We start from the raw sequence: 27322 nt of genomic DNA on the forward strand, positions 1-27322 counted from the left end.
TTTAGCTCTATTGCACCCAGATTGCATCATCCTAATATGACAGTCCACAGTGTTTAGGAGGAGCGATGCACACGCTCCAGCCACAGCCGTGATCCTGCTGACCGCAGAACACGCTGATAATACATGACATTATTTTCTACCCTCAAGACACGTCAGTGAATTAGTTTCTTAAAGAGTGTTTTATTAATTAATAAATTTATTATTAAACATAAATTAATAATCTGATCATACAAGTATTTGAGTATTTTTATTCCTTCCACCTCTGATTAAACAAGTAAACTTGTACAAAGACTTTGTTTTGTAACAAACTGAATGGAAAGCATGAGGATTTTCATCTGCTACATTTTAATAGCAATAAGCGCATCAAGGAAGTTCATAGTGTTAACCACACGAATGTTCCCAAATCCTTGTTTGCTCAGCACGTCTGCATACTGTCTCTCTGTCCTCTCAATCCCCTCAGTCTGGGTAAGCATATTCAAAGACTGCAGAGCGGAGTAGGGTCTCTGTCCATCCAACATGGTCTCAGCTATGAGAACTGCACATCCTAAGGCCCAACACAAGAGATTGTCCAAGACCTTAGTGTACAGGAACATTATAAAATGACTTGTTAAGACATACATAGTAAAATGCTGTTTTATGTCCAATATCTGTCTCGATAACGCAAGAAGGTACATGTTAAAACAAAGATCCATCATAAAAACTGTTTCTTGGTCCTTGATTGTGACAATGGTTACCTACAACATACAGTAAACCAAAAACCCTTCAGTTTAGTGTTGTCTGTCACACTTTGATGCACAGCATAGCATCCAAGAGGTTGTCTGTATGCCTGACGTGTGCTGTGACGAAACCATGGCTCTTCAAAAGCAGACTGTATTCTGTTGAGCTTCTCTGTTTCCCCTCGCTCATGCTGAGGGCCTGCAGCAGCCCACGACTCGGGCCCCTTCTGTCTTCATCCAGGAAGATCTCACTTAGCAGGAGTCCACAGCCTGGCAGCATGATGCAAGTGCATGACGTGCATACAAATGCACAAGTTTAGAAAACATTCGGGTTTAGCTGTGAACTTTCCAGCTTTTAGTAAAGTGTTGTCTCAGATTTCACAGCAGTTCAATAATTGACAGCTTTTAAGTAGGTTGAGCACTAGAATAAACATTCAACAGGTTTAAACTGAATCCCAACTAAACTGCAGATGATTTTTTTATTCTATGATTTTACTAGAAGAAAAAACTACTCTGTTGTATAATCTACTGAGATACTGAGAAACAGCTTTAAGAATTTTACCTGGTGCACATGCATCCGCAATCTTCCTCAGCAGAACATGCACCTTCTCATCAGGCCAGTCATGAAGGATTCTTGCCAGTATGTACAGGTCTGCCTTGGGAAGGTCGTCTTTAAAGAAGTCTCCTGCTCACACAGAAAGCATTAATCCACGTTTTAGTTACAGAGTTATTAGGTGTACAATTACTATACGTTCGCCACTGTTAAACAACAATGTTCGAGGCTGATTCCAACACACAAACTGACCTGCTACAAATGATACTCTGCTGTTCGTGTGCAGTGGATGGAAATGGTCACTCATCTCAACCACAGCTGGCAAGTCAAACACTGTCACAGATAGTCCAGGATGGGCTTTAGCAAACTCATAGGCCATAGCACCAGTACATCCTTGGAAAAAAAAAAGCAAAAATGTATAAGGATGGTTTAAATATTTAAATCACACTATTTTATGTTAGTACATCATGCCCTCACCTCCGAGGTCACAGGCTGTTTTATAACTCGAGAGGTCAAAGGCTTTTGCGACAGCTGCTCCTGTAACTTTGGCAATGCTATGCATGGCATTCATGAATCTCAGTTTCACTTCTTGGCTGTTGTAGTAAGAATCCTTTAAATAAATGAGAGAGGGGAATAAAAACTAGCATCTGTAAAACATTTTTAACATGGCTGCATTAGAGTTCTACAAATTTGAGCAGGAAGACAATCACCTGAAAAATATCCTTCGATTTCTTGCCAAAGGCTTTCTCGTGCTGGTTGGTTCCCTCCCACACAGCGCTCTCAAGATGGGAGAACAGAGGCCAAACTGTGCTGTCACAGTGCTGGATGTAGCCATGCAGCGAAAAAGGCGACTCAGACCACAAAAAACGAGTGGCTAGAGCTGTGTTTTCATACTCTGGTTTTTGGCATGGGAGTAAAGACACGTAAAACAGTCAGTTTTTAGTGTTTGCAACTTGATAATCATGTACTAATTAACAGGGCAGAGTGGTAACTAACTTCTTCCTTTGCTTTTCAACAGTCCCAGAGACACACAGGCTTCCAGCAGACATTCAGTCCCCTTCACAGATGCTTTCAACTCCTGGGCCACCTGTGCTGCATCCAGCCCCGGCCTGCTCTGCAGCAGGTCGAACACATGCAACTTGGAGGCGGTAAACAGCGCCTGGAAATATTTTGGAAAGGCAGAATGTATAGAGGGCTAAAGTGCTATTTTATTTCTATGAATATGATACATAATGTTTTATAATGAAAGGTTTCTGCTGCTTGTTGCACACAGAACAATATCACTCTGTCAAATATGAACCTCACTGAGTAACTAATTAATATAATATCTTGTTTATTAAATTTGCAGAGACAACAATAAGTCACTGAACAAAGAAGCTGTGTACCAACTGACCCCCTTTAAAAAAACACTTCTTATTTTAGACAAACCAGAATATGACAGGTTAATCAGTGAGCAGATTTGTTTTCCTTCAAATGGAGCCATGCAAGGTGTTTCCCCTTGTATGCTAAGATAAGCTAACAGTTTCCTGGCTGAAGATTCATGTTTAACGTTAAACAAGAAAGAGATTAGGTCTACTCCCCTAAATGTCTTTGAGCTGACTCAAACTCTACACTATACCCTGTTGGAACATTATGAGTTTATATTTCAGTCCTAAGATACAGCCTAGGGTTATACATGCCGAGCTTTTATCCATTTACCTTTGAGGCTTTGAATCCATCCATCAGTTCAGTGATTCGCTGCAAGTCTTCTTTTCTTGGTTCATTGTCCTCATGCTCTGTCACATTAAGTTGTACCACCTGCCCCGGGCTGGTCATTTGCTGTAATGTTGCACTTTCGGAGCCACTGAGTTCGGCCTCTTTAGCATTTGTGTGCGTGGACAAACTGTTGATCATCGTACAGGAACTCTGACCCAATTCACTCTCACTGCCTTTCCTCTTCACCTAAAAGAACAGATTATTTCTTCTAAATATTAAGAAAAAGGTTATGGTTAGTGCTCATGAGGTGAGACACTGACCTGATTAACAGGACTGGATGGAAGAATGTCTTGAGGATGTGATGTTTGACTGGGGCTGGATGATGTGTTGTGTTTGACTGAGGAGCTGGAACTTTGGCTGGACTGAGCTGGGACATTGGATGGAGGCTGAGTGAGTACTGGGGTGGTGTGAATGCCGTTGTGGCTCACATGAACAGAGGCACTTTCTTGAGCTGAAGAGGAAGTCCAGCGGTTGTAAATACAATCCAGCTGTTTGCAAAAGTGGTTGAGGGGGAAACCCACAACATTGAGGAAGTCTCCATGAACGTATTCCACCAGCATGCCACCAAGAGCCTGAATACCATAACCACCAGCCTTGTCCCTAACACACACATTTCAGCAACATATAAAGACCAACACAAACACATGTCAAAACATACAGTACATAGTGGCTGCATGTGTGATTATATAGTTTTGTGAAATAAAGAACAGATTAAATATTTCTCTTTCTGAGCTGCGTCAGAGGTTTGCTGACACAATCCCTGTCAAACAGGACAGGACAGGACAAACACAGCTGGTTTAAAAGTCAAACATCAAAGTCGAAAAGGCAACGGGTTCATCAAGCCCACAATCAGTTAAATGACCTGACCTTTATTGACTGAATTGAGGTTACAACACTAAGAAAAAAGAAGACCTCATACATACTGTATGGTACAGTATTCAATGTTCAAATGTACATACTCACATGGGTTCACCACTATTGACGTACTCCCACAGCAAATCGTCTGAGAGATCAGCAAACTTCACCTTTGTTTCTTCGTAGAAGTCTATCAACTGGTAATCCACTTCTTCATCTGCGTTAGTGAAGTTCAGACATGTTATTTGCCCTGCACTACCCAGTAAAACTATCCTATATAATATGTTTAGGGAAAGGTTATGAACTTCTTTATTAGACTGTAAGTCTAAACATTATTTAGACCTACCTTCTTTCTCATGGCAGAGGACAATCGCTACACCAGTGAAGACACTGTGCTCTTTACCACTTAAGCTGGAAGAAAAAAAACCAAAACAAAACACTATAAACATGTTAACGTCTACTTTCAATTTCTTTAATGTTAATTCAGACAGAAACGATGTAAGCCATGCCGACCTTGACAACATCTTGTAAGCATCAAATTTGTCCACTGGCTTCTCCAGAATCATTCCATCTACAGTCTAAAAGGAAATCCCAAAGAACAGAGTGAGAAGAAAACATACAACATGCCACACAGATAACATGCTGTAACGCTTTTTTTCCCTCTTACCACAATAGTATCTGCCCCGATTACTATGTCTGGAGTTTTCAGGTGTTTCTATTAAGACACAGTATGTTATAAATAAGAAGTTCTTCACAAACATGTAATACACTTTCATCCAGAAGGCGATTAACTTACAAAAGGCATCCTGCGGGCCACCTCCAGGGCTTTCTGTTTGGCTGTCTCCACTGCATACTCATGAGGTGCTTTGAAAAGTCCCTTGTCGAGGGTTTCTTTAAACCAGGATGGTACCACCTCAAATCGCAAGCCCTGACATGTTGGACAGCACAATGCAACAATAATCATAATTATTTTCATTCATTTTTATTTTTTATTAAGACAACAACAAATCACTGATCATTGATTGCACTAAAGGCAATCCATTAAATTAAGAGAGGAAGCGGCTTTCCTTGGAGTGAAAAACTCCACAGACAGAGGCCCGACAGATTTAAAAGTGCTTTTTTTTTTTTTAAATGACCAATAAAACACTTTCTGACATTTTCAAGTTTTCCTATTTCATGGATGTTTGAATGCGTTTTTACTTATTGCACTCACTTATTTCCTTTTGTCAGTGCTGGGGAGAAGTGACCCACATATAAGACTGATAAACAAGTAGTTTCATTTTTTTTAAGCATAGCTTGTTGATACCGTAGTTCAACAACATTCGTATCTTTATAGTGATTTGAGTAGTTAAATTGTTTTGTTTGTTTTTTTGCAATTTTTGTGTAGTAACTGAAACTACAAACAACTACAGCCCATGAAAAGAAAAATATATTTTTTTATTTTGATTTTATTATGGCTTCTCTACTATAATTGAAAACCTCCTGACCACTGCAAGGCCTTGCCCAGGTGGCACACTTGTCAGGCAGCCAACAACACACACGTAACCTTTGTGCAGCACATGTGCAAAGGGGCAGGCATTGCTCAGTGCTCACACAACGAAAGCATGATCATGTATAAACCTTCCAAGAATCACCAGGGTGGGTGGCAAATAAATGACACTGTGACATATGTGACTGTGACTAGCACCAACAAAACCAACAAAACTTACGTTTTTACTAATCTTACATAAGCAGAGAGTAAACACACCTTCTATAGCAAAAACGTCAGACACAGATCACATTATGTACAAACCCAAAGCTTACTTAACAAGGAATTTATTTTGCACTTTTCCATGAATAGTGGGTCATTTTTTGGTTTATGTTTGACTTATGAGAGGCATTTCTGACATTTATTTCTAATACGTTTAAAACAAACATTTCCGTAACATTTTTGGTATCTTGCTAAACTATGCTTTGAAAGTAGCTTCCCCAAAACTGTGTGTGGTTTTGCATATGTAAATTATTATCAACAAATAAATCGTGGAATAAATTATGCAAATAATATTATGAATTCGCCTCCTGCATAAAGATGTTACTAATCTGCTTTACACTTATAAGCTGCTGTTTTTGTTCCACACCAAGTCTCTATAGTTATAGATATTTCCCTTAATTTTTAACAATTGCTATAATTTCTGTTTACCATACCATTATCAGAGAGTTAGTCAAGCTAAGCAGCCTTCACATTTATTTTATAAATGTATTGATTACAAATTGTTGTAGTACTTCTCTAAAACAGCTCCTTAGTTTAACAATTGCAAACAGAGGTAACAAACCGCATTGCGGAGAATCTCCAGTCTCCGTGGAGAAGCACTTGCCAACACGACCAGTTTACCGGAGAGCTTGGAAATGACAGGATTCAGCACCATGGTGGCTCTTGTAACTACTGCTGCAAGGAGATGAAAAGGATTAAACATTACACATGAGGCCTAGATAATGTCACATAGTCAGCAAAAGCTAACCAGACCATGATTGGTTCAATGATGTATTGTACTGTCACTGAGGACAGGCCTATGTAATGCTGTATGAATTGATTTAGTTAGGATATTAATCATCAAGACAACACGTTTCATAAGACTAATTATGGAAGTCATTTATACAAGGAGACACTCACTGGTCCCAGTTTCTCCATACTGGTGATTTGCTGCTTGTCTATGCAGTTTAAATACATTTCTTTAAGCCTTAGGAATTTTTAACTGCAACCGTCAGCTTCCAAAATGAGTCACGTAACAAAATATAGGAATGTGATATATTAATACGACACTGAACACACACAGCTACCTGCTCTGCTGCTTTACCTGTGTTTGCCTGTGTTAGCTGTAGCAACCAATGTCAGCTAACTTAAGCTAGTTTGTGTAATTTAAGTATTTTAAGTTCTGCACACGAAACAGGTGAACAAAACGTTAACGTAACGTTTGATTGTAAGTTCCCAACAGGTTTAATCACTACAGCCATTTTTTTAAAAACCCATTTCGAGTTAAATTAGAGTAATTTATGCATGCTGTGTTTCACCTACCTGCAGAAGTCTACGAACTGTGTTAGCTACTCGCTAAGACGACTCAACGTGAGGACGCATACGTGATGACGTGTAGTAACGTGGGCGGGGCCTCCAATGAAAAGCATGTGGCCTTTGCTAGTACTACTACTACTACTACTACTACAAGAAGTACTCACACTATTTACTCAATCAGTAAAGGTACTCCTGTAGTATCTGTGCAGAATGACTCATTTTACATCAATAAGCATTTTATTGGAGTTAATTTTAACAACTTTATTGATCATATGTTTTGACTATTGTAATAATCTGAATTACATTCTGCTGTGATTTTTTGAATTTCACACAGGGATCTATAAAGTTTTATAGTGGAGTAAAAGCACTAGTATATATTCACTTTTGAAATGTAGTGAAGCAAAAGTATGAATTAGCAGAAAATGGAAATGTTCAAGTAAAGTAGAAATATCTCAAAACTGTACTTGAGTGCAGTACTTACGTGAATATACTTAGTTATATGGTAGTAGCAATAAGAATAATAACAATAACCACAAATTTAAAGGTTCACGTTTACTTTTATTGTTTCCCTGAGGATTTAGGGAGCTACTGCATTAAAACAAAACATCACAACAAAATCACATTAAATAACAGCAGAACATGTGCAAATGCTGATCGGATATAAAATAACCAAACAAAAGGGTGTTGTAAAAAATGATAAATGATGATCAGCATACACACCACATCATAGAGGTTATTTTCTTAGAGGAAGAAAGAAATACATAGAAATAATAACAGTATCAAACATAGACATTTACAGACACACTGTATCCTGGCAATGAAAACAAACAAACAAACAAACAAAAGCTTTATTCACATTTTATTCAAACTTGTGTATGCTACATAGTTCGTTTTTTTAATATAACTCACACACACCATAATGCCATAATAAGACTTAACTCAACTTAACTGCAGTGCATGATCATTTTCTGCATGGTGCACAATCCTGAAGAAGATTGATTTTGAAATTTGACAGAAGAAAAGATGTTTGAGACACTCCGGACAACCCTTATAAGGATCTGTTTTTCTATCACTTCCTTTCACACTTGTCTCTCACTTTTTTTTTTCTTCTTTTCTCTCCTTCCTCCTCTCTATGCTACATTGCGCTGGGGCATCACTGCTCATTGTTTTCTCTATCTTGACCTTCAAAAGCACAGTTTGTCGTGTATAAGCTATCTTTCTGTTCCATCTTCATCGAGTCCCCACCGCTCTGGCTCGGCATGTTTACTATCTGTCTCAGCTTTTGTCTGAAATCCCTGGATGCAAAATAGTAAATGAAAGGGTCAAGGCAGCTATTTAGGCAGCTAAAGCAGAGCGACAGTTTGTAGGCCATGTAGAGAGACTTGTTATAGAAGAGCCTCAGCACGCTATGAGTCAACAGGAGGATGTTGTTGGGTGCAAAGCAGAGGGTAAAGACCAGGAGAACGATGGCGGCCAGGCGTATTGCTCTCTCTTTCTGGGCTGTCTTGGAGTCTTTGCCCAGTTTGCGTATGACACTGACATAGCAGAATGTTGTGACACAGAAAGGGAAGAGGAAGAGGATGAATGCCAAGGTGAAGAGGAAGGATGCCCAGGCAAGCACCGATGGAAGCATGTCTTTTTTCAGCACGTCAAAGCATGTGGTGATCCCGAGTTCGGGGATGTCAAAGGTCAGGTCTGTGGTCATCAGTGGGTGCAGCACACTCAGAACCAAACCCCACATGAAGAGGCAGCTGATGACAGCAATAATCTTTTTATCCTTGATATTTCTAAACATCATGGGTCTGACAATGCCCAGGTAGCGGTCAATACTGATGGCCATCATGGTCAGGACGGAACAGTACATGTTGGTGTAGAAGACGAGGGTCAGGAAACTGTAGGTGGAAACACAGAAAACAGTATGAAAATGTGCTTATTAGCTTTCTTCCTAAAATGTAGACAACAAGCACTTAGACTACACTCAGAAGACAATTGTCTTGGTTTCGGATTCAAGCTGGAAATGAGGAAACAGCTTGACTCTGTCCAAAGGTAACAGATTTTCTTAGCCGTTCCTCTAAAGCCTAGTGAATGACAGGATGTTTGATTTGTTTGATCTGTATTAAAACCAGAATCTAAATAAAACTCCTCATTATGAGTTTACAGGGATTTATTACAGAACTGGCTGGAGAAGTAACTAAAGTAAGTATTTTGACAACCTCAGATTTTGCATGAATCACAGCAAGAAAACAACTACGCACTTGGCAAAAGCTGTTAAAAGACATAAACTAAACAAACAACAACAACAACAACAGAACTGGTCTGTAGTCATGAAGAATACCTGCACATCCCACGCCCCAAATTCCAGTGGTATCCTTGGAGCTGGTAGGCAATCTGAAAGGGCAGGGCCGCACCAAGGGCCAGATCGGTGAGGGTGAGATTAATCATGAAGATGATGGAGGCCGTCTTGGGGGTGGTACGAAAGATGAGGAGCCACATGGAAAGCCCATTCCCTACCAGGTTAATGACAGTGACGATCATGTAGATGACAGAAATGGCAATGCTGGTGTTTACATTCTGAAACAGGGACAGAGTGGCGTTGTCCAGTTTGCTGGAATTGTTCCTCATGACTGGGTGGGAATGGCGTCTGATCACCTGCCTGGAAGCGTTCAACAACAAAGGCTGTGAGGATGGTGGGACAGTGTTCATTTTGTGTTTTTCACACCTTCACTTATATAATAAATAATTATTAACAGGAATGAAAAGTAGTAAATCACAGATCATGCAAGAACAAACAAACAATAGACCTTATCAAAAGAGATGCACGGCAGTAAGTGCAAACTTTTCACTTTCACTATAAGTATGTGAAACTGGTTTATCTCAGTTTGTCAAACAGATACTGGAAGATTCATCTCAGCACTCCAGGGCTGTCTGTTTATGTTTGCGTGTGAATGCACATGTTTTGGGTGGAGTTTTCACACAGGAAAGGGACACGCTCGATCTGCGGTGGTGTCTGTCAACCGTCACACACATATAAAAGTGTTTGCGGAAGGCTACTGTTATGATTGGTTAATAATAAGGCCTGTGAGAAAAAAATGAGAATTTTAGCTAATCTCAGTGCTGTGTATTATGTTACAGTTTTACAGACATGCATCACGGACACTTTCTGTGACACGTGGGGCACGTGGAGGTGGTGGTGTAAAAATTACCACAAACCATAAGGTGAGGTGAAAGCAGCAGACATGACATGAACCATGGAGGTTATGCAATGGAAAGTTCACAATTGTTGCAACAATGACCAGTATCACAAAATCACTCTTGCATCACTATTTTATAGCAGAACCCCCCACCCCCACCCCCTCGGAAAAATCTATTGTACAGCAATAGTACAAATGAGCAAACTAAGTCATGATTATTTTTTCTTCTTTTTGTCCATGATGAGTATTTGTTGTGGCTCTGTTGTTTCTTTTGTCTCTAGATTTGTACGATACAGTGGATGTATCTCAACATTAACGTAACGAGTTAAGTCAGTAAACGCTTTACAAACGTTGCACCTCAGATCTGAATCTCTGCTTCAGGCTTTGTGTGATTAAAGTCAGAACAGACATATTGTCTAAACACAACCACACAGATTTAATGTTTTACTATTTTCACTTTTAAATCTCAAATTCTGAACGCTGTGTTTGACTGATTTATGTAAACCTATAAAATGTATAAAAAGTATTAAGCAACTAATACGTGGTGCAGCTTAGGCCCATTTCTAACATACACAGTACATAAAATAATTATTTCTCCAGACAAAACTAAGTAAAAGTTGAGGACTCACCTTCACGAACACGGAGACTGGAGGTAGGAGGAAGGTAGCAATCAAGTGTCAGTTGTAGATAGAGGTGCACATATTTTTCCTCCTGAGGAAATGGGGTTTGCAGTTGATACAATGCTTGAAAGAGAGAAAGGAAATGGATCATGTGACTTTCACCCTACCAGCAGCACCAACAGCCACCCATTCGATTCAATCTTGGACAAGACTCTGCGAGCACATGGCTGAGACTCTAACATCACAACTCACATTTACTCACACACACACACACACACATACATGTGGCTGTGTACTCGCTCACTGCGTGGTTCATGAATTCTATCTACAACCTGTACGACTGTGCCTGTAGATAATATAATAATAATAATAATGAATACTTTATTGATCAATTGTGGTTGAACAGCTGCCAGACAGTACATGTCTGCAGTACTATGGGGTTTTGTAAGCCATGAGGAACTAGGAACTGAACCACTCACGCCGGGGTTTGTAGATGACTGCTCTACCACCTGAGCTATTGCCCCCTAAAGAGTTGCGTGTCAAAAGTGGGATGTAGATAAACTTAACTTTACAAAATATTCAAAGATTTACAGGAAAAAGTCCCTGAGAGTCAGGGGCGAGCCTGACGCAGCAAAGTGCTACTTTCATTTAGACTCATCAGTTGTGGCGTTGCTGTGATTGAAATGTGAAGGTTCACAAGAAATACTTCAGAAAACAACCGTGACACGTAAGCAAACGTAGAAGAGAAGAAAACCCTCATAGTACAGTAAAAGTTACAGTCAATGCAGCACAATCACAAACATACTCACACGTGTTGTGTAAAGGTGTTGATCTCAAGCGAAGTGAGGAAATTTCGACTCCTCGTTCACATGATTTAAGGGATGTGCTGGCTTCCTGTTGATCATGACAGTTCTGCTTTATCTCGGTGTCTCTGCAACAGACTATCTACTATACACATTAAATAAAACGTGAGTAATAATTATTCATGCCTATTTTGCAAAGAACATCTCTCCTGTGCATTACAACTAGCACTGTATTCCTTTTAGCTTTGATTAAACTGACTCCGGTTGTACTTGTACTGTATGAAGCAGCTTTTCACATGTGCACCTACTGCTGCTAAGATAAGATTGTGCATTTACACCTTGCAAACTGTTATTGAGTCATATCTGCCACTTGTAAACGTGCTCTCTGGGCAGTGCTGCAGACAAATGCTGCCTCACCCAAACTGTCAGAGGACTTCCATAATGACTAAAAACACTTCAGTCTCATCTCACAACTCGCAGAAATGAAAAAGAAAAACAAAAGTAGGTGATACAGAAGGGGTCTGTATGACATCCTGTCTTATTTTGGTGTTTCCTGCTTCTGTCTGCTCGAGAGACCTGGAACGTTGCAGTTTAGGTGTTGAGAAGTGTTAAGAAGCATGTGGTAGCACACAATAATCTCAGTAAATTCTGCTTTGTGTGTGTGAGCTGGAGTAAAACAGCATATGGGGTTCACTTTAAACTATTTAAATAGTTTGTTTAGTAGCCACTGAAATTGTAGTCTGGCCCTTTTTATCAGAATCTGGCTCACATGCCAGCCAGTAAGTATTTGGGCGTCATGTGTCTGAGAAAAACTGAGTGTCATTTTCACTCAAGAGACCAAAGGTTTTTGTCTCTCACATTACCGGTTTAAACCGTGCCCTGTCAGATTGTGCGAAGATTAACTTCCTGCCAAGAAAGTCCGTTTTAAATGTTTACTAATGATCTGCTGGTGACGATTTTATCAAGCAAGATGCACCTGTTGTTGGTTCTCAGTTGTGAACACTGGACACTCTCTATCTTCCTGATTCTCAAAGCACTGACGTTATTGGGCTGCATCTTAAGCTTCCTGCAGTGTTTTCAGATGTCCCCTTGTGCCCAACACAAGCATGATGTGTGTGTATTGATGCTTAATAACACAGCTGTCCCTGTCTCTTTGTACAGAACCCAAGCTTGATTTTCTTAATGGTTTCTTAAAGGTTAATAACCTTGTTCTTGTTTCGCTTTTATCTCTTAAGATTGGAACTGACACGGTAGAAGACCTGACCCGAGCAACAACAGAGTCCATGTGTTCTTATGTTAATACTTTTGTTTGTATTAATAAACATAACAACATCAGCCAATATACGGGTGTTTCATGATTTCATAATTGTATTTTATTTAAATATTGGTAAATCAGACACTGAATAAAAATAAAATAATACACTTCTGTGTAGCTTAACTCAACAAAATAGTAACTCTGACCTGATTATGAGTAGAAAATATAACCCAACCTGTCAACACATCACAACCTGTGCTGGTTCATTTTTGACCCAGTGCTCAATTACCAAAATAACCCATCCTGGGTTATTCTTAACCCGACAGTTTTTAGTGTATCTGTGTCATACTTTGCAATTTTACATTTTCTTTCTAGGAAATGTTTTAGACAAGTGTCGACTGTGTTCTTCTGGCTCATGTACAAAGTTCTGCTCACCGAGAGATGACATGATAAAAATAAAGAATTATTAAACAGAGGGAAAAAGTGGTTAAATGTGTTGACATTGTAACTACCTCTCTGCCACTTCCCCTTACACACAAAAAGACACAATATTTCTGCTGTTAAAATGTCTACATCCATTGTCTGTAAGTTATTCTTATTTTATATTTAAATTTAAAAAATATATGGGATCATTAGAAACATCCAGGTTCAGCAGACTCTACTAAGGCTTGGGAACAAGTTCTGCTGCAGACAATGACATCGGGTTGATGGACACACTTCAAATCCACGACCAAAACACTGTGTTACAGTTTTAAAGAAGCTGAAAACTAACTAGCAGGAAACATCAATATGTGTATCTGCATCAGGATCAGGCCTAAAATCTCCCCAGTAACAAGAAATCAAGTTAAGTAGTGCTGTCACAATGATAACGTCACTTATTTTTCACATGGTTTCATCAAAGATTCAACATAATGCTGAAGTTTTTATTCTCCACCAAAACAAAAGTCTCCTCCAACGTTAAAAGTGCTTTCTCTCTCTCGCTGAGCTACAGGACATCAGTGTCGTACAACAGCCGCTCCCATTGCTCACTGCTCGTCTTTGCTTTTCTCGAACCCCTTGTCCAGCCCTGTTGCCATAGCGACGACCTCATAACAATGCTCCGCCCCGGGTTCGGGAGAGTGGCCCACGGGGATGCAGTCGTAGCCTTTGCCTGCTGAGCTCATGCGCTTGCGGTTGCGTGCACCCGGCTGATAGAGCTGCATGGCTGGGCGGTCCTGCGGGGACATGGGGGAGACAGGCGGCACCCACTTTGAATACAAATGTTTACCAATAAAGACGACGTGAACATCACTTGATGATTATCATCTGTCACAAGTCGGCATCACGAGAGACAAAGCAATAAGTTGACGCCTTCCCCCCATCTCATGCTCACCTTCTCGCTCACCTTGTTTCGGAGGCGTTCCTTCCTATTACCCAGGTCCTCCCTGTCCTCCTTTCCCAGTTTGTCTCCACTGTCAGGACAGTAAGAATACCCATGATGGTGCCCCTCTTTCTTGGCTCGGTCCTGACAGTAACCCTTTCCCCATTTGGTCTCATCCTTGCGGCGCATGAACTTGTCAAACTCGTAGTGGTGTCGCTGTCGCTTCCTCTCTTCGTCTTTCCCACGGTGATCTTTGTCTCTCTGCCTGCGTCCGTGCTGCTCTCTCTGCTCCTTGTCACTCTCAGGCTGACCTCTAGTGGGCGAAGTCGCAAACACACTCTTAGAACATTGACACAAGGGTTCATAGGAGAACTCTAAGATCTCTGTTTAATTGCCATGAAATACAGTTGAGTGCAAACCTTGTGAAATAAAACAGCCTAGTAATACTGATTCATGTCTCGTCATAACATGGAAATAGTACCGAGCTCCTCTGTGAAGCATTACAGGGGGTTTTCCATTATTTCAGGAAGCTATGAAGTTGTAAATGTAATATTTTCTTTAGATGACTTCTCTAAAAAAGGAATCCTTGTCAGAGTAATAAAGTTATCAGTAAATATCTATGTTTACACATTATCTATGCAACAACTTACTTCTCTTTTGGTTCCTTTGACTTCCCTTGTCCTCCAGTTTTCTCCCATTTCCCTCTGTCTGTCTCCCCAGCGTCCCCTTTCTCCTTCATCCGGTCTGAATCCACATCATCGTCCCTGTCGCTCTTCTTCAGAAGCTGAATGTGGAGATAACACAGGGAAACTCCAGAACTACACGCTGCTGCGTCCTACTTATGCAAATGATTGGTAGTGATGATAAGTTACCTTGATTTTAATATCTTTGTCGGACAGCTTCTTCTGCTTGTCCGCCTCTTTCCGTTTGCGTCTCTCTTCCTCCCGACGCTTCCTCTTTTCCTCCTCCCTTTGCCTTTTCTTTTCAAGCTCTCTTCTTCTTCTCTCCTCCCTCTTCTCCTCTCTTATTCTCTGTAAAGAGAAAGGTTGGACATAAAAAAGTTATCCCCACTTTTAAAAGTCGTTTTTGGGCCATTTCTCTTCTTTCTCACCTGTTTCTCAATTTTCTTATTTTTGATGTACTCCAACAGCGGCGTGGTTCGCTTGGCTGCAAAAGAAAAACAAGACAAATAATATTAACAAAGACTGAATAATTTGTACATAATCTATCTGACGCTTGTAAGACTTTGTAGAAAAACAATCATCTGTGAACGTGGGTACCTATGAGCTCTCTGGTTTTGGCCTCTATCTCTCCCAGCAGAGTTTCAGGATTGGCCATAGACTTCTCTTCATCACAGGAGTAATTCTCCAAGAACCGCTTATACTCTGGGTCTGGGAGGGAGATGAAAAATATATGTTTATCATTAAATATACCAAATATTAAAGCTTGATGTTTACAAGCTCAACTCTACTCTGTACCTTCTTCAATGCTCCCCGCTTTGGCATCTTTCTTTTTTAGCTTCTTCTTGGAAATTTTCTGGAAGGGAGCAAATTCTACCACCGCACAATACTCCTGACCTGAGTAAATATTGAAACAGGGAGCTCATCAGTTAACAGAACAGCTATCAAACAACACTAAAGCTCCCTCCATATCCATTAAAATCAGCCCGGGGCAGAAAAACACACGGTTTTGTTTGCATTTAATTTAGCAGAATAGACTGCACTGTAAAAAAACAAGACATACCTTTGTTGTCAATGAAGACATAGCCATCAAATCGGTCTCTGAACAGCAGGATATCATCAGGGTTTTTAAAGTTGATATAAGCTCTGGAGAACAGATGAGGATAGAGGCTGTGGAGAGAGAGAGAGAAGGAGAAAGAGGGAGAAGTTATACACATTTTCATAAACATAAACAAGATTTAGCATCATATAAGATTATCGAACCTTTGATCTGCTGGGAAGAACTCGAAGTAGTCGTAGGACGGCAGCGGACTGAGCTGCTCTTCTAACTGGTCCTTTGACAGGTTAGGTGGGAGCCTTCGAATCACCACCTGTAAACAATCACTTAGGTATTTTTCTCCTGTTCAGCGAAAGGTGCGAGTAAGTACACGTGCAGTTCGGCCTCTCTTGTCATCGGATGTTGCAGCAAATCAAATTACCAAATGAAACACTGAAGCTGTTTTAGATCATTTGAGTTTATGTTTAGGATCAGTCAGGAATAACTGGGTGATGGGACAGTGCTGTGATTTTTAAGCACAACCTAAAGTCTGGGTATTTCAGCTTCTGCATTCATTATTTGAATCTGTTTCTTGGGAGCCCCTCATTGTTGTGTATTAAATAGCTTCAGAGCTGATTTAATTCCTTAAAACCTGCTGGTGATTGAAAATTCAAGTTGTACAAACCCTGTTTGTATTCTGCATTAATTATGAACGTGAAAAAGTTCAAATTGTTTCTAAATATGTCTGACTTTTAGGAAAAGATGTGCAAAATTATGCACAGGACAACAATATTTAACTTGACTGAACGAATTGAGTATTTTACTTAACTCATAGGACGCTAAACCAAAGCATATAATATAGGCTTTTGTATAATAAAAACAATAAGACAAACCATTGGTTAAGATCTTAAACAGAAATAAATAAATATGTACATATGTGCTCCGACAGTCTGCTAATGGACATGTGCGAATATTCATCTTATACAATAAAAATGACGCCATCAGAATAAAAAAAAAAAAGCCCAATCGCCCTCACATGAACATGAACATGTTAAACTATGTCTCCGTTTCAGAGCTGGTTCTTCTTCAGCTCCTGTTTTAAAACCCAACATGAAGCGGGTTTGAGGCTCCTGTCGCTGTCCGCGGTGCTGAACTCAACCTGCGCCGCCTCCATGTTTCCAAACGCGGCGTAAACAATGCGACAGTGCGACCTACCTTCGTGAAAACCTCTTTCTTCTCTTCTTTCTGCTTCAGATTACCAGGAGCGCTGTCCTGCTCCCCCGGGATGTCCCTGAACTGTATCTCCACGACGCTTTTCTCCTTGCCCGCGGTCGTTTGGTCCTTTTCAGACCTCATTTCTCTCCATCTCTCTGTCCGAGCCCCCGTTAAGTCGCTCTGTTCTCGCGAGAACATGTGTAATATCGCGAGGTTAAGAACGACGGGGACGCTGTATTAATAGATAGATAATAGATAAATTTAAAAATGCTCTTATGTTGGTTTTAAGCCCAACATTTTCACATAATTCTGTTAGATAAATCATGAATTGCTTGTCTGTTTAGTTTTATTGTTGTGGCACATTTTGTTTTTGTGCTTTTTGTTTATAACTAGTTACATTTCCTATCAGTAGCATTGGATTGAATATATTGAATATAAGCAGCAACACCACAGTGGAGACTATTTCAGAATAATAATATTATGTATTAATGTGCAGCCTTTAATTACAAATAGTAAAAATGGGGGTTGATTGTAATTATAGACTTGTTAATTAATTAGAATTGATTTAGCTTTTATCTAAATATACAAAGTCACAAGTAATTCAAATAACTAAATTAATGTAATGGAGGCTCAATGTTTCCTCAAACACAACCGAAGTAAAAAATAAAAGTATCAACATTATTGAAAGTTTAATAATTAAACACAGCTCAGAATAAAGGTTTATTTATATTTATATGGCACAGCTGACCTGCTGGTTGATGTTCATCAGAGATCCGTACTTATTGCGCACAAAGCAAGTAAATAACCTGTAAAGTGAAAATAAAACGAGTCTCTAGAGCTGCAGACTGGAGTCGGTTACGAGGTCCCGCAGCCTCCGGTGTCGTGCGGGTTCGGAGTCGGGCTGCGTGTCTTGGAGCTGCCTGCGGGGCTCCACGGTTCAGGGTGAGAGGACTGGCTCACTGACCGTCCGTGGACATCTCTGCAGGGGACTGAGGAACACATGGAGGGATTCACATCACGGTGCGCAACACGAAGTGGTTTAATGAACCTGTAAACTCACCATGGAGGAAGGTTTGTTTGCTGCCGGTCTCCACGCACAGCCGAGGTCTCTGAGGCGTCGGCACGGACCTCCTCAGGCTGGGAACAAAGGTAGAGCAGGTGTCCAGGTCCCGACAGACCCTGTCCTGGCTGTATATGACGGCCGACTTAGACGGAGTACAGCCCATATCTGCTGGGGTCACTGCAGCTGCTCTCATTGGAGGACAGGTCCAGATCAGTGTAGAGATACTGAAACCGGAGAGGAGCTGTGTTCTCATGATTGGAAGGGAGACCTCAACCCTCCCCTGACATTTTAGAGAAAGGTCTGTGTGCAGCACATGTGAATCATAATAAATCCTCTGTATTTAGTTTCCGAGGAACTCTCCTCTGCCTAAACATAAAAATAGAGTGAAGCACCTCTCATCCACAATAAAAGGAAGGTTTTCTTATTTATACTGATCCCAAGTTGATCCCGGTGGATCAGGGCACTTGTGCTGTCAGAGTGTGAGTAGTTTGAGAACCAATAAGATAGAAATTTAAATAATTATGGCCCGATAACAGGAGAAGTAACTGTCCATAAGGTAAATAAGGTAAGGTAAATATACTGAGTATTAAATAATCAGTGTGATGTTTGTTAAAACCTCAATTCAAACATTTAGTGGTTCACTGAAGCAGAGCATTCAATAAACAAACAGTGAAGTGAAAAAGACAAAACATAGAAAATCAAAGTTAAAGGTAGAAAACATAACAGTGCTGCAGCCTAACGGCCGTACCACATTTGTTGTGAGGGTTTTAACAATTCAACCACTTTATTCTAACACAAAACAAAGATATGCCGAACATTTGAAATATAGATGCATGGTTTATTGTAAGAATTACTAAGAATTATTTTAACCAACACTGCTTTGCTTTTAGCTGGCTCTTTATTCCAGGTGAAAATCCACAGGTTGAGCAACACGGGGAGTCCTGCCATAGGCAGCAATTAAGTGACTATAGAGTCTTTTAGCTGTGACGTGAGGTGTGTGGCTGTGTTTGCTTTGTTCAGTCAAGTGTCAGAGGATCACATGTTCCCAGTGTTTCCGGTCTTAACCCAAGGTCCAACGCTAAGCCAGGTAGTCGACTCCGTAACAAAGGCACGTGTTCTTCCCTGTTAAAGTGCATTCTTGCAAAATTGATATGATGTACAACAGTTTCGTGTTCGTGACAAATAACCACGTTTAATGCACAAGAGAGGAAATCCACAGGAAACCTTTGGTGGAGGACAGGTGCTAGAGCTTTGGTTTGAATGTCGTCCTTGGGCTCGGATATGTGTACCTGCGACAACCTGTTGCTGCAACAGTTCCACCTCCTGATGGGATGAGACCACACGAGATCACGTGCTGGTGTCTGACAACGTGTCTAACATCACGTCACTCTCATACATATCGCACTCGAGGGTTAAAGAGAGTCGAAGAGGTGTCTCCAGCATAATCTTGTCCTGATTGGACAGTGGCGTTTCCAAGGACGTGATGCTGGTGTCTTCTAATCTCGGTGTGGCCATTAGCTCACCCGACTCTGATGTGTTCAGCATCTTCATCAGCGCTGGAGTGTTCAAGCTGCCTCGCACCTTGTCGTTGATGTCTGTGCCTTGGAGGAAAATAATTGACTTTAAAATTTGTAACAATTGAATCATCTGCAAGATAAAAACAACGACTGTATTCTGGATACCTATGTATGCATCTGTGTCACCAATGTACATCTCAATACAGTGGCCGAGCATCGTCACAGAGAAAGTGTCGTCCCTTTTCAGTCCAAGTGCCTACGACAGTAAGATAAAATACAAATACAAAAATTGACTTTCACGGATACAATAGTGTAGATTTCTATTGTATTGTTTCTTGAATTCTCAGAAGAAGCCACAAAAACTCAAAGAGAAGATGTCAGAGAAGTCATTTCCAACTGGGATTACAAAAAGACCCTTTAATCTTGCAATAAATATGCAAAGGAAGAGAAATTTACCGTGTGAAAGTAGTCGATCGCACTCTCAAAGTCGCCCATGAGGCTGTGCACGTATCCTATGGCAGCGTAGGTGGAGGGGTGCTGAGGGATTAACACCAGTGCTTGACGGTGGTATTCCAGAGCCTGGTCGTACTTTCTACAGACACAAAGAGCAGAATAACTAAACTCGATATCGACGAATTACACAAAATATCACACCAGCAAAATCGGAATTTGCATTTCAAAAAGTGCCTTAGAAATATTCAGCATTATTAATACTATATTTAGCAGGTAGGCGAGGAAAAACAAGCTCCCCTTCACTCAGCCACTCAGGAAATTTAACCTCCCACACTATATTAGTTACTATATGGGCTACTTCAAAGACAACCATCAGATTCATGTCGTCATTTAGAAAAAGCGGAGCTGCAAGTACATGTCACTCTCCAGCTGAGGCTACTCAGGATCGTTTATTCCAACTTCAAAATAAATGATTTTGACTTACTTCAGTTTCCGACACACATGACCTAAGTTGTTTAGCAGAGGCTCCCATTTATCCACAGTCACCTAAAGTTTTGAAAATAAAGCAACAAAAGCCTTCTGTAAGTTATTGTTACAGATATTCTGTTTTTAAAACGTGCCTTAACCATTCTTTTCAAATTAAATAAATGAGCTGTTACTTCATTTCCGATGGCTTTAATCTTCTCCATGGCGTCAAGAAACAGCCTCTCTGCATTCTTCCAACTGAAACAGAAGACATGAAGAGAATGTTGCACATTTCTTAATTTCCCTTGTTTAACAGGGTTAGAAGTTAACATCATTCCAAGAGTCAAATTAGCAGGAAACAGCTTAAATGGATTAAAGCTGTCCAAGAGAGATATATTTCGGTCAACTGAATCAAAATGTAGTTACATAAGTATGTGTGCACATGGGTGGTTCATGTGATTCATCTTTTAAAATAAGCTTCTTTGTCTGTTAAACTTAGTTTTTACAATCATTACTGCTGTGGTCACTTTGTACAGCCAATACCATTTATACTATCTCTGTCAAACAAGAGACCTAAGTGTTACTGTGCGTTTGTGGCTGCATGACTCACTCTCCATTTTGAAATGCAACCACTGCTTCCTCATGTATGACGAATGGGTCCTCTGGAGCAATACTACGAGCCTGGCTGAAGAAACGTTCTGCCAGTTTGGAGTTGTTGGTCAAGCCATACTCCAGGCCGATGTACAGCATGGGTAAATGACACCTGAATGAGAGAGTGCAGAAAACATTAAGACCAAAGCAATCCCTTTTCTTAGAATCATTAAAAGTAATGCTTATGTGTGGAGATGTGGAGATTAACTGACTAATTGCAACTGTCAAAAGTCCTTCTCAGCATCCACGAAGTACTTAATTTAAAGAGACAAGCTTTTGTCTACTGCAACTTAATTCTATATTAAGACCAACAAACTAATTTATATTATAAATTCTTTCCTGGGCGAGGTCTAAAAAGACACATTTCTAGAAGCATATGGAGTTAACAAAGCTACCTACCCTTTCATCAGCTGGGCAGCAGTGAAGTAGGCAGCCATGGCTTGGTCATGCTCACTCTCCACTGCAAATGAATGACCATAGGCAATCCATGCAGGACCATACGTCCTCTCAAGGGTGGTGGCTTTGCTGTGAAGGGTAAACAGATTAAAGTGTAAATAAAGAACCTAAATATAAATTGCCTGTAAAATGTTAAATGTGGATGTACTTCTTCCTTTTTTTTGGTTTTGCAAATACATACCTAAGATATCGCCGCGCATGTTCATTTTTGTGGCCAACCATGAGATAATAGCACCCAACAGCAAACCAGGATACCTGGTAAAAAAAAGTTTTCATCTTTAGAAGTTTGTTGTATTTAATATGAGAAATTATATAAAAAGAGCAAAGTGATATTATTGCAACACTTACTGGGTTATTGGGATACAAATCAACAAGTTTGTGTGAGAGATAAAACAACTCTGCAGAGAGAAAAGAAAAAGTTAAATTGATTATTTACCCATCACACTGACTCAACCTTTTAATTTGAATCACTGTTGGATATTTATTTTACCATTTGCCTTTCCAAGCTCCACCAGAGTTCCTATGTGGACTGGTAAGCAGTTGGCATGAAATGGGTCTTTAACCATAACCCTGAAACAGAAAAAACAGAAATACATTACATTACATTTGCTGTTATTATATCACTGTTAATGCTCATACTGTGTCATAGAAATGATCTGGTTTGACTTTTGGACAACACTGACAGCTCAGTAAGACATCAGCTGCAGGTCATTTGCCATGTATGAGGTTTGTATGATGGATGTAGACCTCACATTAACAGAAAGACTGTGTGATAAACTTTGCAGAACAATTTAAACACATCAACACACAAAAATGATCAACATACAAAAACAAAAAAACTAACTTACATTGAAGTGAATTTGTAGCACATCTTGAAATCACAGTTATAATACTGCCTTTCAGCAAGAGATACCACAACATCCAAGTTGTCCTGAAGACCATTGACCATCTCTGGCACCACCAAGTCACTGGGCTTGTTATACTGGAGAAGTAGAAAGGGTGAGTGTTTTTATGTGTGTGAAGGTGCAGGTTGAAATGTGAGCAAGTGAAACAGATGCAAAGGTCCCTTACCTTCTTTAACTTATTCTCAAAAAGGAAGTGTAAAAGCTCCTCCTCTTCTTCAGTGCACTGTTGACTCAGAGGCAGAGAGTCAAGGAAATCTTTCTCTATTGCAAAACAAATTTATTTTTAAAGTTATTGATAGAATAAAAATAGCACATATTGTTAAAAATGAAACGATCACTTAGGTCATTTCTACAGATCAGCCTCACCTTCCTGCGCAGTCAACATGTGGTGGGATGTTAAAAGGTCAAAGGCTTCAAAGCAGTACACATCTAGTTTCAAGGCCTCTTTGTAGCTGGAGGTGGCCAGAGGTCTGTTGTCCATGGCATCATAGATCTTACCCCGCAGGAGGCAGATTGAGCTGCTGATCTGAAATATTCCAGTAGGTATGATAACATAAACTAGAGTGCAGATGTTGGAATCTGTACTAAATTCCCATCATACTAATAGGTTCAGATAGTGTTCATGTATTATTAATGCGAGCTGTGACATCTGACAAATGCAGCGTCACTAAGTACTCACTTAGTAGGGTCTCCTTTTACATATGTGACTATTGTTTTGTTTTGTTTTTTTAAACAACAGCAAATTTGAAGAAAGTGAAGTTTGAAGGTTTTTTTTCTTCTTCTTCTTTTCACTTCAAAAATCAACAAAATATTGACCTTCCTCAGGGGTGCCCAAACTTTTCTATACATCTGTGCGTAATTTAATTTGTTTGCTTAAAATCATGAACGCTCCAATAAACTTTTTTTTAAAACAGTTACCACTTAAGAGGAAAACTGAATTATTTGTGTTTGTGACTACTGTGGCTGAAAAAGATCATATTTAGTAAAAAAAAAACAAAAAAAAAAACGTAAACACAACTTAAACACTATGCTAATCAAAACTGATGGGTACTGTATAACGTTACTGTGTAAAGAAGTCAAAGGATTTGTATGGACAATATACTGTATGTGGTAATACTATCGAGGATTCTGAGGATGTGTCACATTCACATTGTAATGCAAAGTAAGGGTTAGGGGATGAGAATGTATGTAATTCTTACAAACAGTGGACACCAAACTGAAGGTGGGTGTGTTTCTGAAGGTTAGGTCTGTATAATAAAATTGATCTGCACAGTACAGTGACTTATCTGCAGTAACGGCTTTGAGGCAAAAACACTGACAAGTGATCTGGATAGCTTTGGGCAGACTGTTTCCCCTCTGTAAGCTACAGTACAGAACAATACTAACACTAGCAAGATCAGACCATGACACTGATATACAAGTTTAAAATCTACCATATAATGTTTTATTGTAGCAGGAGCACAGACTTACAGAGGCAGGAGACATGTCCCACTCCTTAGCTGACTCTGGCATCCCACTGTCCTCCTTTCCACTCCTGTCCAGCAGCTTCTTACTCGCTGGCTCCTCAGCATCTAAAATATCCAAGGCCTGCTGGAACTCTTTGGCAGCATACTAAAAAAACATAAAGAAATCCATTTAGAAAAACACTTGACAGGCTTCTCTAGGCGACATCCTGCAATTTTATAAACATGTAGGAATTCCAGTCGTCTTCTGTAGTTACTTACATGGCACCTAGCAGCAAGGTACTGACAAGCACCATACATCTGTGACACAGAAAACAAGTGTGTTAGACTGATATATATATATGAGAGAGTGAGCTTCTGATTTTGTTTGGTTTAATTATGCTATTACACATGGTACACACATACATCTTCACGTTGCAGCAAATAACTCAGTATTTACAGTTACCTTGTCAAGTTTTCGTGAACGGAGGGCATGGGAGGCTCTGTGGTACTGTGAGGTCAAGTAAAGGCACTGAGCTAGCCAGTAAATATCCTGGGGATCCTCTGAAAGCCACACAATGAGGTGCAATAAGTATTTTTTCACATTAGAAACCCAAACTGACAAGCTAACGTTGCAGCTTTTGACAAGCTAACGTTAGTCAGTGTTACTGTTATCGCCCATTACCGCTTGTACTAGTACTAGCAAGATTATTTTCAGCTGTGGTGGTAACAATGACAAAGAGAATAATCACAAAACACGAATACTACACGAATAATATCAATAAAACACACGTGAACCTGGTATTAGCTTTGCAACTTTAGATCTTAACTGTTAGCCATCACACTGGCTAATCATAAACAGCATTTTCGTAACTCACCATGAGAAAGGGATGCTATCTTGTCGGCCCAAAACAGAGCACTCTGATACTGTTGCTGTAAACACACAATTAAAGGTAATTAAGAATAAACAGATTGTGTTGTGGTCGGTGGGTGATAGCGGTGCTTTAGCCTCACAAGCTAGCATTAGCTAGCAGCACAGGAACTCAAAGACATTATAACTCGTACCTGGTCAATGTACTGCCGCACTCGCTTCCGAAGCCTGTCGAGGTTCATTTTGATTGATTTAAAAAGTTAACGCTCTGGCTATCAAAAGTGAATCATTCTTAGAGACTAAGAGAAATTCAAAGCTAGCATGCTAGCTGCGTAAAATCAAACCCGCGGCTTCTTTCTGCAGCGACTGTTCCGCTGAATTGTGCCGTACGGAAACTCGTACCGGACGAAAGGTTCCGCATTATCGCTCGTCTTCCTCACTTTCGTTATGATTAGTTGCAACTTAATTTACAGGCATATAAATATAACACCCCGGATTCTTGTATTCTTTGTTTATTTGTTGTGATTAAAGAAACACATTGGGGATATTTGGCATTCTGATGAATATTAATATATTAGGCTACATCAACCACTTGTAATTATTAAAAACTATCTCTACAGACTGAAACTGTACTAATGATCCTGTAGCTGCCACAAAATATCTGAATCAATTGCTACATATAAGATTTTTTCTGTGCCCAGAGTCTTAAATCTGCTAAATACCAGGGACATTTATCCATCCTCTGTGCTTGTGGTTTCCTGTTCGTGTGTTTTATGTGTGTGAGGGGAGTTGGACAGTTCAGATCCATCAGGAGAAAACGACCTTTCGTCAGAGCGAGGGTGTTTATCTGTAGATTGAATTTTGACAGAAGAACCACCATTTTCAGATGTATCTGGAGAGGTGGATTTCTCAGGTCCATTTGGTTCAGGAAAAGGTTTTGTGTCTTCGTCCTGCTGTATTTTTGACACTGTATCTTCTGTCCTGTTCTCATTTTCTTCACATTTTGCTATGCCTATGGTCTTGTTGCTTTGTGTGGCTTCATCACTGCTCATCTTTTGTTTTTGATCACAACCACTGCTCTTCTTGCTGACTGTTTCTTGTCCCTGTTATTAACACATACAATAAAATTATTAATACTGAATCAAATAAACATCATGTACATTAATTCTGATATATTCATTATAATGTACAGTATAATTTATTGATTGTGCTCAATAAAATTAAATAAAATAACCTTTTGCTCATTTGCTCTTCTTTGTGGGTAGCGTGTAATGCTGTCCATCACCTTGAGAGTTTTGAGCCAGTCCTCATGCCAGCTCCTGACGTTATAGTGAGGCCTGCACTGGCTCAGACGGAGCAGAATCATTTGATTCTCCTTCGTAATGCGAAGCAACTCCAGCTGCTGCTTCTCTTTGCTAAGGCTACAACAAAGAGTAAAAGTCAAGCTGTGCATTTTTTTATTCTGGACGGTACAAGTTGACCATACAACCTGACTTAAGGTTTAAACTCATTCTAACACTGTGAATACAAAGACCAAACCCTAACTGACCTTTTCTGCTCATAGTTATTCCTGTTGTCAACTCCTCCTGTTGTCCTCATGATGTGCGATATCTTCTCCATAAGCATTTTGTTTTCCCTCTCAATCTTCATTGTCCACTCCTCCTCAAGCTTATCACAATAAAACAGAAACAGAAAAGTTTCTAGCTGCATTTTAATCACTTCACATTTAGGTATATCGAACTATAATTAGCAATATGGTTTTATCTAGTTTGACGCTTCACAGGATGGAAGACACATGCTGCCACCTTATGGACATGAAGTGAGGTGAGGTGAAACCATGAAAGATAAACAGCAACCTTTTGTTTCTTCAGCTTGAGTGACAGGTGACTATAGGTCTCAGGTGGAGTTGTGTTTATTGTTGGTTTCGCTGACTTCACCTTGAAGGGCAAAAAAGACACAATTCTTTCTCCGGCACTGAACAATGATTGATACCAAATTCAACAACAACAACAACAAAAAAAAAAGGTTTGTCTGATTAGTTTGTGACTAGAATAAAACCTTGAGGTCAAAATCTGGTGTTAAAATGCTACTTCTAACCTTTGTCCTGTGTAAATCATATGAAGCTTTGTCCCATTTTTGCTGAAGATATTTGTTTGAGGCTGGAAGCAGAGGTTGATATGCACGATGCTGCATCGTTTCCCTGTGAACAAAATAACAAAGAGAGTTTCCAAAGCCCCCACCACCACTAGAAAAAGAAACGCACTCATTTTAATGATGTTGCGGTCCACAATTATTCACATACCATTCTCCTTGCTAACCCGGTCGCTCAGGCACTTCTCACTCACCTCACACTGTGTGGCTGCCCTGGTGTCTCAATATCACGACTCTTCATCTGCCCAAGAGCTTGTTCATGC

General features: G+C 40.0%; 5 protein-coding genes across 8 annotated transcripts; all 5 read right to left on the reverse strand.

The window, feature by feature from the left end:
• Nucleotides 1-225: 225 nt before the first annotated feature.
• Nucleotides 226-6971, reverse strand: asmtl (acetylserotonin O-methyltransferase-like). 3 transcript variants are annotated; one of them, XM_026377111.1, is made up of 15 exons: nt 6932-6971; nt 6192-6304; nt 4676-4807; nt 4547-4594; nt 4393-4457; nt 4226-4290; nt 3988-4096; nt 3285-3624; nt 2968-3210; nt 2266-2428; nt 1980-2164; nt 1747-1879; nt 1522-1662; nt 1279-1401; nt 226-544 (listed from the first exon to the last, which is right to left on the reverse strand). In XM_026377111.1, exons 2-15 carry the CDS (start codon nt 6282-6284, stop codon nt 339-341), a joined length of 2046 nt encoding a protein of 681 aa, XP_026232896.1. In that variant the 5' UTR covers nt 6285-6304; nt 6932-6971; the 3' UTR covers nt 226-338. The 3 variants fall into 3 exon arrangements, with proteins under 3 accessions (XP_026232896.1, XP_026232894.1, XP_026232895.1); XM_026377109.1 differs by having other exon boundaries at nt 405-986; XM_026377110.1 differs by having other exon boundaries at nt 405-986; nt 6192-6301; nt 6932-6969.
• An 800-nt stretch (nt 6972-7771) lies between these two features.
• Nucleotides 7772-9574, reverse strand: p2ry8 (P2Y receptor family member 8). The gene is made up of 2 exons (XM_026377189.1): nt 9261-9574; nt 7772-8817 (listed from the first exon to the last, which is right to left on the reverse strand). The coding sequence occupies exons 1-2, from the start codon at nt 9545-9547 to the stop codon at nt 8079-8081; spliced, it is 1026 nt and encodes a 341-aa protein (XP_026232974.1). The 5' UTR covers nt 9548-9574; the 3' UTR covers nt 7772-8078.
• Nucleotides 9575-13803: 4229 nt separating this feature from the next.
• Nucleotides 13804-17231, reverse strand: upf3a (UPF3A regulator of nonsense mediated mRNA decay). 2 transcript variants are annotated; one of them, XM_026377188.1, is made up of 10 exons: nt 17086-17231; nt 16098-16204; nt 15898-16004; nt 15633-15731; nt 15435-15545; nt 15266-15321; nt 15027-15185; nt 14805-14938; nt 14179-14467; nt 13804-14008 (listed from the first exon to the last, which is right to left on the reverse strand). In XM_026377188.1, exons 1-10 carry the CDS (start codon nt 17224-17226, stop codon nt 13820-13822), a joined length of 1392 nt encoding a protein of 463 aa, XP_026232973.1. In that variant the 5' UTR covers nt 17227-17231; the 3' UTR covers nt 13804-13819. The 2 variants fall into 2 exon arrangements, with proteins under 2 accessions (XP_026232973.1, XP_026232972.1); XM_026377187.1 differs by having other exon boundaries at nt 14167-14467.
• A 1576-nt stretch (nt 17232-18807) lies between these two features.
• cdc16 (cell division cycle 16 homolog (S. cerevisiae)) lies at nt 18808-25297 on the reverse strand. Its single transcript, XM_026377417.1, has 18 exons — nt 25103-25297; nt 24916-24970; nt 24504-24601; nt 24320-24358; nt 24066-24206; nt 22962-23121; nt 22762-22856; nt 22539-22672; nt 22181-22260; nt 22039-22088; nt 21872-21945; nt 21634-21759; nt 21194-21346; nt 20778-20841; nt 20603-20664; nt 20122-20257; nt 19831-19921; nt 18808-19749 (listed from the first exon to the last, which is right to left on the reverse strand). Exons 1-18 carry the CDS (start codon nt 25148-25150, stop codon nt 19496-19498), a joined length of 1860 nt encoding a protein of 619 aa, XP_026233202.1. The 5' UTR covers nt 25151-25297; the 3' UTR covers nt 18808-19495.
• A 327-nt stretch (nt 25298-25624) lies between these two features.
• Nucleotides 25625-27322, reverse strand: si:dkey-83m22.7 (uncharacterized protein CFAP97D1). The gene is made up of 6 exons (XM_026377020.1): nt 27254-27322; nt 27006-27108; nt 26765-26845; nt 26458-26576; nt 26143-26329; nt 25625-26011 (listed from the first exon to the last, which is right to left on the reverse strand). The coding sequence occupies exons 1-6, from the start codon at nt 27298-27300 to the stop codon at nt 25640-25642; spliced, it is 909 nt and encodes a 302-aa protein (XP_026232805.1). The 5' UTR covers nt 27301-27322; the 3' UTR covers nt 25625-25639.

Source organism: Anabas testudineus, chromosome 21, assembly GCF_900324465.2.
Source record: "Anabas testudineus chromosome 21, fAnaTes1.2, whole genome shotgun sequence".
NCBI classification, from domain to species: Eukaryota; Metazoa; Chordata; class Actinopteri; order Anabantiformes; family Anabantidae; genus Anabas; species Anabas testudineus.